General features: G+C 33.7%; 1 protein-coding gene across 2 annotated transcripts; it reads left to right on the top strand.

Annotated features, from left to right (window-relative positions):
* The first annotated feature begins 6,108 nt into the window (after positions 1–6,108).
* LOC7456835 (delta(7)-sterol-C5(6)-desaturase 1) lies at positions 6,109–10,567 on the top strand. Of its 2 annotated transcripts, none has more exons than XM_052452421.1 (3): positions 6,109–6,502; positions 7,809–8,114; positions 9,606–10,567. In XM_052452421.1, the coding sequence occupies exons 1-3, from the start codon at positions 6,280–6,282 to the stop codon at positions 9,908–9,910; spliced, it is 834 nt and encodes a 277-aa protein (XP_052308381.1). In that variant the 5' UTR covers positions 6,109–6,279; the 3' UTR covers positions 9,911–10,567. The 2 variants fall into 2 exon arrangements, with proteins under 2 accessions (XP_052308381.1, XP_024455493.1); XM_024599725.2 differs by lacking the exon at positions 6,109–6,502 and adding an exon at positions 6,946–7,703.
* The last annotated feature ends 453 nt before the right edge of the window (positions 10,568–11,020 follow it).

Raw genomic sequence — 11,020 nt, 5'->3', positions numbered from 1 at the left:
ACTGACATGGCTCGAATGGTTGGAGGGATAAATATGTCTAACAGCAGCAACACAATAAGCGGTGGCAAAAGAAAAGAACGAGATCATTATGATGTGCGAGGTAGAAAGAAGAAAACAGCTGGAATTGGTGTTCAGCTGCTGTCAAGGTGCAATCATCTACTTGAGAGTATGTCGACTAAGAGTGATTCGACTTCTTTGAATATGGATCGCGAAAGTTGTAGTATTCGCGAGGTGATGGATGAGCTGCACTCAATTCCTGGAGTTTCAATTGAAGATGAGTTTCATGACTTCGCTACGGAGTATCTCAGTTTAAGAAGGAAAAGAGAAATGTGGGCCAGTATGGGTGATAAGCAACAGAAGTTGAGATGGTTGCAACGAATGTATGCACGAACTAAACGTGCTTAGCTGACATGGTATGATTTAAGTTTCTTAACTATTAATCAATTAACTATGTTCAAGTGCTTTGGATATTTATACATGTTTATTTTTTTGTTGCAGAGTAATGGGATGCCGGTTTTTAAAAGAGTAGTTTCCATTTGCCGAAGTTTGTCCGAGACATTATATTATTCCACATTTCATGTAACGACATATGAGCATATCCATTTGCGGTAATTTATGTACTGTTATATTTATTAAACTGCTTTTCGGGAGTTAACAGACTTGTATGAGAAATTGCTGGTTGTAATGTTGTATTTTATCTAGGAATTACAATGTTCAATGGTTAATGTTAAATGGTTGACCCTTTAATGGAATTGGTTGTTAATTTACCTTCACTGTTTTGTTCCCTATATTTTTTTCTTTGCTGCCGTGAGGTTTGATGGGAATAATAATACATGCTGTTGGTGTTTCTTTCCTTGGCTGCATTTTTTCCATTAGGTAGCTATTGTGAGCTTGTGGTGTCTAAAAAGAAACCCCTTTTACAATTTACTGTTGCTGTTTTTTTCTTTGCTGCCGTGAGGTCTGATGGGACTAATAATACATGCTGCTGTGTTTCTTTCCTTAGCTGTTTTGTTCCATTGGATTAGCTACTTTGAGATTGACATGCTGCTGGTGATTCTTTCCTTGGCTGTAATTTTTTCCATTGGATTAACTACTGTGACATTGACATGCTGCTGGTGATTCTTTACTTGACAATATTTTTTTCCATTGGGGTAGCTACTGTGAACTTGTGATGTCTGAAAAGAAACCCCTTTTGCAGTTACTGTTGATGTTTTTTTCTTTGTTGCTGTGAGGTCTGAAGGGACTAATGCTGTTGGTGTTTCTTCCTTTTCTGAAAGCTTGGTCTTGCTGCTGGTTTTTAACTTTTAACTCTGTTTTTATTCCTTTTAACTCTGGTGTGAAAGACTACATGTCAGGATGGTGTACATAAATGAGCTGTAAAAGTAACATTATATGCTACTTTTACAGCATATACATACATGTGAATGTACTTATGTTGAAAGCTAAAAAATTGTAAAATAGACGTAAAGAGCATTGAAATTTTTCTATATAAAGATGAATGTTTGCATCATATTTTTCACTGAAGTAGCTTTCTTCATAACAAGCTTCTCAAACCTCTCAGCTGCATTTTATACAAGCAAGTAGAATATTCCTTTTTTGCTGGCTTTACAGGTATGGAAAAAACTTATGTCGCACCAACTCTTTGATAGTTTTTTTATTGAATGATATTTAATTATTTAAAGTTTTTTATTAACAACATATAATTTTTTTCTTGTTTACATGTAATTGAAGTTATGGATGATCCACGATTTAATGACATATTTAATGAAGATTTCGATGGTAATTATGATAATGTAATGAACCGCATTGTAGACCAAATTAATTATCCTAGTTGTGAAGGTAGTGGTGCTTCAGTTGATGGTGCCGGAGATGATAGTAATGGAAACGACTCCGACGACAATAATGACGATGATGACGACGACGACGTTGACGATGACAGTGATGTTGACGAAGCATTTATTATAAGGAGGCATTTTGATAGGAAAAAATTAATTATATGCACAGCTGGAGCTATAAACACGTATTATATTAATTATATGTATAAAGAACCATGTATGGTTTCCTATAACACAGGGATGCGTTGGTTGTCGGAGGTTTTAAGAGGTCATTGGAAACGAAGTGTTAACATGTTCAGGATGGACGCAACCACTTTGTTGAGTTTGTGCACCGAATTAGAAACGCACCATGGCTTAAAACCGTCAAGAAGAATGAGCGTTATTGAAAAGGTGACAATGTTTCTATTTACAATAGCAGTTGGGGCGTCAAATAGACAAGTGCAGGAAAGATTCCAGCATTCAGGTGAAACTATTAGTAGATGTTTTAAAGAAGTGCTTAAATCATTACGTTTGTTTGCTGTGGAAGTCATAAAACCAGTAGATCCACAATTTACGAGCACACCAAGAGAAATTGCTATGAATCCAAGATTTATGCCACATTTCAAGGTAAGATGAATTTTTTTTATAATTAACTAGTTTAATTAAGTTGTTCAGAGGAGTATGAAATATGTTATAAATATTTATGAGTATTATAAATGTTTTTGTGGCATGTAGAATTGTGTCGGTGCAATTGATGGAACACATGTTCGTGCCTGCATACCATCTGCAAATCAAATTCCATTTATTGGACGAAAAGGTGTACCAACACAAAATGTCATGGCTGCTTGTAGTTTCGACATGCAATTCATGTTCGTGTGGGCAGGATGGGAAGGCAGTGCACACGATACGCGTATTTTTCTTGAGGCTATTGACAGTAGCAATATCAAATTTCCAAAACCTCCGGAAGGTTGTGATTTTGACTAAATTGAAGATTTGGTAATTGAAGGAATGTAATTTTTTTCCAGTTTTGTTTAAAATTACATGTTATTTTTTGCAGACAAATACTATTTGGTTGATGCTGGATATCCAAACGAGTATGGGTATTTGGATCCCTATAAAGGCGAGATGTATCACTTCCAAGAATTTAGGCGTCGTGGACAACCAAATGGTCGGAAAGAAGTGTTTAATCGTGCACACTCGTCACTACGTAACGTGATCGAACGTTCTTTTGGGGTATGGAAACAGAGGTGGAAAATTTTGCAAAACATGCCTGCTTATCCATACAAGACACAAGTTGAGATTGTAGTTACATCAATGGCACTACATAACTATATTAGAAGGAGTTCGCAAGATGATGCAGTTTTTTCCGAGTATGATCACAACCCCAATTTAATTCCAGATGACTTTTTACCTGATATTGTTCAGGCTTCGGCCGTTCAAGGCTCACAGAGGCCTTCACGTATGGATTTTGTACGCGATGGAATTGCAAATAGTTTAATGGAACAATAAAGGAGTACATTAATGTATGAGGATTTTTCATTTTGTTATGTAATCATAATTACAAAACACCTATGTTTTGGAATTATATATATGCGTTTATCTATGTCCTTTTAATTAATTCAAATCAAATATAAAATACAAAGCATATTAACAAAAAACAAGAACATATTTTTTTTTAACCACAGTTTTACCAAACACAAAACTGCTTTTTTTTCTACCACAATTTCAACCATAATATTTTAACCAAACACAAGAAACTGCTTTTTTTAAAACCACAACTTCAACCACAGTTTTAACCAAACACCAGTTTTTTTAAAATCAACCTCACAAAAAGCACTTTTTATTAAACTGCTTTTTTTACACCACAACCACAAAAGCTACCGCAATACCAAACACGCCCTATAATTGCATGATTTATATGATGATATCTTTTGAATTATTAGAATTAAAAATCATGGTATCTTTTTAAATTATTAACATTGTTAAAATTATGTTAATTATTGACTTATTTATTTGATGATTTGATTTGTGATGGTTTGATATTTGTTTAATTTAAGTTTGATTTGGTTAAAATATTAGAATTTTTACTGGTATATTTCTAGATTTTTTTCTCAACATTCTAATGAAAAATTTTGATAGATTTTTTTTAATATATAATTTTTATATTTTTCAGCAAATATTTTAATAAACAATTTGTATGAGATATGTCTATTTATTTCTTCTTTAAAATGCCTATATTTTATATCATCTTAAATAAATATAAGGGTTTTTGGAGCATAAAAAATGACTTCTATAACATAAATTAACTATAAACTAAAAAAGAAAGGGGTTTTATTGTACATCTCCTCGCAAAATACTATTTATTAGAATAGTGCTTTGCTTTGTTTTTTTTTTCAATTAATTTTTTTGTTTTATTTTATTTTTTAATATTAGATTTTTTATTTATTTAGTTATCACACTTTTATGACACGGATTTCAGATTTGACGGGTTAACCTAGTTGACTCAGATTTGTTTTCTTTTTCTTAATTAGTTTTTTGTTCTTTCAGTTTCATCCTTTAATATTAATTTAATTGGGAATTAAACTTCATGATTTGTTTTGTTTACTTTTTATTAGATTATCTCAATCTCATGACTAGAGAATAATGCTTAACGGATTAACCCCAGTTAACTCGGGTTGTTTTTTGTGTCTTTTATTTAATTTTATCATTTAACATTGGATCGGTTGGGAATTGAGCTTCATAATCTATTTTGATTTGTTTTTTATGAGAATATCTTGGTTTTAAAATCAAGGTCACGAGTTTTGGTATTTTAATCCTGGTTAAATAAGGTCATTTTTTTTTATTTTTTTTCTAAGAGGTTATATTGGTCTCATTACTTGGGTCACGAGTCCTTCAACATTGGACTAACTTTTTATTGGGTTGTCCCTGTCTCATGATCCGGGTCGCGGGTTAATCTAATTGACTCATTTTTCTTTTTCTTTTTTTTTTAATTTACTTTTTTCCCCAATTTCATCAACGAATATTGTGTTTAATTGGAAATTAGACTTCATGATTTATTTTTGTTTATTTTTTATTAGGTTATCCTAGTCTCATGACTCGGTAATAATGCTTAACGGTTAACTCGGATTAACTTGACTTATTTTTTATATCATTTTTTTAATTAATTTTTTTATAAATTTCATTGTTCAACATTAGATTTGACAAAGATGATTGAGAATTTAGCTTTATAATTCATTTTGACTTTCTCTTTATGGTGTTATCTTAGTCTCAAGATCAAAGTCGTGGATTTAACAGGTTAACTCAGGTTAAATCAGGTCATTTTTTTTTTCAATAGGTTATCTCAGTTTAATGACTTAGGTTATGAGTTTGGTGGATTGACTCAGGTTGTTTATGTTTTTTTTAAAAAAAAAAATTTCATCATTCAATATTAAACTGGTTAGGGATTGAAATTTGTAATTTGTTTCGATTTTCTTTTCATGGGTTATCTCGGTCTTATGACCTAAGTTGCAAGTTTAACATGTTAACCCAAGTTATTTTTTTAGGTCCTTTTTTAATTGATTTTTTTTTCAATTTCATCCTTCAATACTGGGTTGATTAAGAATTAAGTTTAGGTTTAATAATTTATTTTGATTTACTTTTTATAGGGTTATCATAGTTTCATAACCTAAGTTATGAATTTGACATGTTAACCCGGGTTGTCCAAGATCAATACAGTATATCTTTATTTTAATATTAAGAAAAAATATCATCTTGAAATAATGTTTAGTCAAAATTTGTTTTCATAGGTTATATGAGTTGTTTTTGGACTAGTAAAATCAACTTGGTTATATTAGATAAACCCTCACATGAGTTTTTTTTGTTAGGAAAAAAACATTAACAACATTTAAATATTTTTTTTACGTTCAAGAAAAATTTAATTTGACCTGTAGTGTAGCGCGGGTCAATCATCTATTGATTTTTAAATTAAAGGCAAAATAGTTAAAATTAATAATTCAATTCATTTATATAAGTATTTTAAATAATATAATTATTATTTTACTTTAAATATAAAAATTATTAATCCAATTCAAATTTACTTATAAATTAAAATAAATCCAGAAAGCGAGATTTTACCCTAGAGAAGGTGTTAGTAATTACCATGAATCGAAAGAAAAAAAAAAAAGAGGCAGCAGCAAATACGATGGATCACCACTTCACCACACAAATTTAAATAAATAAATATAAAAAAGAGTGTGCATATACGACAGTACGCTAAACGTACAAATAAAATACTATCCTTCCTAACTACGAAGTCTAAAGTACAAGTTTACAACACCACACAGTTTTATCAGAGAGCTAAATATCTGTCGCCCACCGAATTACACCTCAATCTCCGTACCTCTCTCTCTCTCTCTCTCTCTGATATCGTCGCTGGCGTCGTTTCGTCGGTGAATCTGAAAGACCAAGAATCAGAAAGACAATAACAATGGAGGGAGACAAGTACTTGCAGGAATTCTTGGTTGAGACATCAATGTTCAACAGCATTGTTTTGGGTCATTTGTTACCGTCCAATTGGTGGGTCACTCTGCCTCATTTCTTGCAGACTTGGCTTCGTAACTACATTGCTGGAACTCTCCTTTACTTCATCTCTGGTTTCCTCTGGTGCTTCTATATTTATTACTTGAAACGCAACGTTTATGTCCCTAAAGGTAGAACACATTTTTTTTTTATTATGTTTTTCTTGATTTGAGATTGATTCTGTTCGGTTCTTGAATTTTTTTAATCTGGGTTTTTTTTGTTGACTTTTGGGCTCATAAGTTTTTCTACAGTTTGTTTTTTTTTGTACTTTGATCTAGTATAGATGTTAATTTGAAATCTAAGTTTGTTTTCTTAGTGTTTCTTGTTAATTAACAGATATGATTCAAAAACTCTTCTTTTGTGATGTTAATGCGTAATGAGATTGATCTAGTTATTGATTTTCAATCTGGGTCTTCCCTTTTCATTTTTCATTTTTTTTTTTCTTTCTGGATTGTTTTTTTACTTCTGAAGTCTTTCATGTTGAACATGAGATGATAGATTTGTGGCTGGCAGCTCTGATGTGTTGGTGTTTAATTGAACCATTCATTCTGTCAACTCTCAAGTGCGTGTCTAGTTGTAAAGTTTGAATCTTTTGTCTGCTTACGGTCCATATTCATGACATTAATATTCGCATACGTGCTTATGTATAGTATCTGCTTTGCTGTCAAGTTTGATTCTGGTATCATTTGTTCTCATTCTAAACTTTTTATGTGGATTTTGACTGGCTCTCAATTATGAGTTAATGTTTGTATCTGAGTTGGTTAATGCCATTCTTCTTTCTAATTATTGATTTTCTGTGCTACTTTGGATTTTCTTCCTTTTTTCCCACCTCCAGATCTGTAATCATTGAATTTGAGAATTCTCTTCCTTTTTGTCAATTTCTTACCTACATTGCTTGTTGTCCTTACTTTGCTTGTAACTACAATAACATGCTATACCTTTTTCTTGCCCCCCATGCTTACCTCTTTCAACTCTCTTGGAAATATGTAGAATGCGTCCTCTTTTTCTGCAAGTGATATCCACTGCAATTACTTCCTTTTTTTTTTTTTTTTGAGTTTCAAAAAGCCAAGTGATGTCCTGAAGCCCGAATGCCATGTAACATAACATTACTTCATGATTATGACAACAGAAGTTATGATGTGTAGAGAAGTTACCGCTTTTTATGTTTTTTTTTTTCTCTGTTCCTATTTGCTGAGAAATTACAACTTTTTTTCTTATTTTCTCACAGCATGCGTATATGCCTATTTAATAAGATTGATCCACCATTTCAATCAGCAAGCATGACTTTTAAAAGTTGCTGATTGATTTATTGGTGGAGTTTTCTTATGTAAGGTAGTGTTTGAATTTCATTTAGACTCTAGTATCATTCACTTGAGATGATGATTTGCCAGTTTACTTGTCAGGCCTAAGATTACACCTTTTTTTGATCTCTTGCAGATACCATACCTTCAAACAGAGCCATGCTCTTACAAATATATGTTGCTATGAAGGCTATGCCATGGTACACTCTTCTTCCAACAGTTTCTGAGTACATGATTGAAAATGGCTGGACAAAGTGTTTCTCTAGCATATCTGAAATTGGTTGGTTCGCCTACATCATATATTTTCCTATATATCTTGTTATTGTGGAGTTTGGGATTTACTGGATGCATAGAGAATTGCATGATATAAAACCTCTATACAAGTATCTTCATGCAACCCATCACATCTACAACAAACAGAACACTCTATCTCCATTTGCTGGTATGTTCTTAATACAGCTCTTTTATGTTCATTGTTTATGTTGTGATTAGTCAGTTGAGCATTTATAGCATTATTAGTGCAACGAAGATAAACTTTTGGCCCCTTTTTTATTAAGAACCTTGCTGATGGCAGGGAAATATAGTCATCAGGCCTTGCTTTCCACGTAGAATGTCCACTATATATAATTGTGGAAGTTGTCTTTTACCATAAAGTGGTAGACCATCAATTGGTGATTGTGAAAGACTGGACTCAGTGGTCTAAGGCTTATTATTTTTAATTTGTTATTAGGTCAATTCTACAATGCCTTAAAATTCCTTTACCCAAATCTGACCTTCTCGTGCAATATCTCATGTCATTTCCCAAGTGGTTCCTTGCCACTTTACAAGTGTTACCAAACATGGCATAGCCGGTAAGACCTTGACCAGATCTGAGGGACAGCTGGTGAACTTTGTTCTGGATATCATTTGTCACTGTTGAAATTTGGTAGTGACAACGAAGGAATGCCTTCCCTTGCAAATTACTGTCACATTACTTTGTTACAAGTTAAAAAGAAGAAGAAAGGTGACTGTTATAGAACTGCCTTCTTTGTTGCTGAATTTCGACAATAAGCAATCCATATCTGGCCAGAAGGTGACCTGATATGGTCCATTGGTACCAACTATGTGGACCTATTCGGTATGACTTGTGTAATAATTGCAGAATGAAGTTAAAAAAATTGTGGATGAAGTGCAGTGTTTTTGGAAAAGGCATACAGGGAAGGGCATTGTAGAATTTGCAGTGAAAATTGTTGTAGCTTCTTGGCTGAAAATCTTGAAAGTTTATCCAATTACTAAGAGAACTGGATTAGCTTATAATACAAGTTTGTTTTCTGCTAATGTTGACCGCTTACCTTTTTTTCTTTTGCTCTATTCACGTTTCGAAATGCACTTAATATGTGGCAAATTTCACAAAAACACCACACTGAATTCCAGAATTTGTTAATACCAGATCCCAATAAAGCTCACCTTGTTTGACCAAGTCACTCAATGTGTGGGACACGAATCCACATTGTATGATTTAGTTAATGAATGTTGGATGTAAGTTTCAAAACAGTAGTGTGAATGTAGAAGCCACCCACAAATAGAAGAGTGTAAGACCGCGGAACTATTGATGAATTTGAAGAAACTTTGTTGATAATTGCAGCAACATCAGGTGGCCTCTACATTAGAGGTAGACACTACGTTTATGGGACTTTTATCTTACACATTCGCTGACTTAGTGGGTTTTTTTCTTGCACTTTCCGTGATTTGGTATTTCTGAATTTTAGAATTCAATGTGGTGCTTTTGAGGAATTCAGTGAAAAAATTGTCAAAAACACGTTAAACTCTGACCTTTCCCTGCAGGGGAAAGGTATTGTAGACTTTGCATTTAGGCATTGCTTTTTGAACCAAGTCATCTTTAATTGTTTACCTTTACAAGGATCACTTATTGGAAGTTATTGGCCTATTTCAGGTTTGGCATTTCACCCAGTTGACGGGATTCTACAAGCTGTACCACATGTTATAGCTCTGTTTCTTGTGCCAACCCATTTTAGATCGCACGTAGCCCTCTTATTCATCGAGGCTATATGGACAGCAAACATCCATGATTGCATCCATGCCAACCTATGGCCCGTGATGGGTGCTGGGTACCACACCATTCACCATACCACATACAAGCATAATTACGGCCATTATACTATATGGATGGATTGGATGCTGGGAACCCTTCGTGACCCAGAGGATGATTCATGCCAGAGAGCGCAGAAGGTGCAATGACGCCCTTGCTTGTCTTCGCCAAGCTGCTCGTGCAATTCCCTGTAGTTTGTTGGGTAGACTTGCGTTTTGGTTGGACTGCATGTAATGCATGTGGCCTTTGCATATATTTATTTCTTTTTTATGATTTGTTGTTTCCGTGGGCTCAAAAGGGGACAATGTTTGAGAGCTCAAGGATGTTTTCTGCTTGCTTAACTTGCAATTTAGCCACAAGCTCTGTAAGCCAATGTTTAGTGTGTCTTTGTTAACGCGGCTCTGTATGATGTTGCTGTTTGGTGTGGCCACAAAATAGTTAGTCTTTGGAACCAAGCTAGTTTTCTTTTTTCTTGAAGAAAGCAACAAGAGATCCAAAAATCGGGGTGTTTGTCTTTCATGGCAGATTTGTCTTTGAAGGGCAACCAACAGTGGCGCCGAACAGATCTTCAGCAGCAACTTTTATGGTGCAACCGTGGGCATGCATGCATGTGCTTGAAATACTATAATTCTATATGGTTTGGATAAACCAATGCATCACAACCGAAATGCTTTTTAGACTTGGACTGGCCATTGGCTGTCCATCCCCACAACACAGCCTTCTTCTTATCCAGTTGGCATGCCACGTATGGAATTCTGTTCTGTATTTTGCTTTGTTATAAAGAAACGTTATTTTTTTGTTTTTAATTATTATACTCTATTCTTAAAGAGATCATACTGTTGAATCGCATGGTGAATGTCTGATTTTATTCCTGGTGAGCAGGCTTGAGTTTAGGGGAAGGAAGGAATTTTTAATGAGACATATTAGTAATTACATTAAAGGGGTTAATTGATATATATTTTTTGTGTTTATAGTGTAATTATTAAATGACCCTTAGAAAAAAAAAATTTCCTTAGTTCAAGGGACATTTCAGGTTTTTCATCTTTTTTTCTTACAACTCAATTACTTAAATGCTCCTAAAAAATAAGGATGGAAGGGCACTTTAGATATTTTGCTACATTTTTCTTTGTAATTCTCATGGGTGTATTTGTTAAGCACGCTCCATCAAGTGGGTGTCGTCCATGCTCTTCAAGTGCAGTATGCAGTACGAAGACAACACTGAACGCAACCTTTTAAGGCGGTGTTTGATGCACCTCACC

Source organism: Populus trichocarpa, chromosome 4 (genome assembly GCF_000002775.5).
Source record: "Populus trichocarpa isolate Nisqually-1 chromosome 4, P.trichocarpa_v4.1, whole genome shotgun sequence".
In the NCBI taxonomy this organism is placed as follows: domain Eukaryota; kingdom Viridiplantae; phylum Streptophyta; class Magnoliopsida; order Malpighiales; family Salicaceae; genus Populus; species Populus trichocarpa.
The sequence above is the reverse complement of the archived record's forward strand: the minus strand, read 5'-3'. Positions and strand labels throughout refer to the sequence as shown.

What these genes read in the sequence shown, in the direction of transcription:
- LOC7456835 (XM_052452421.1), top strand. Translation starts at nt 6,280, where the DNA reads ATGGAGGGAGACAAGTACTTGCAGGAATTCTTGGTTGAGACATCAATG. An exon ending in CAACGTTTATGTCCCTAAAG is followed by an intron (nt 6,503 to 7,808) that starts GTAGAACACATT and finishes GATCTCTTGCAG; the next exon opens with ATACCATACCTTCAAACAGA. An exon ending in CACTCTATCTCCATTTGCTG is followed by an intron (nt 8,115 to 9,605) that starts GTATGTTCTTAA and finishes GGCCTATTTCAG; the next exon opens with GTTTGGCATTTCACCCAGTT.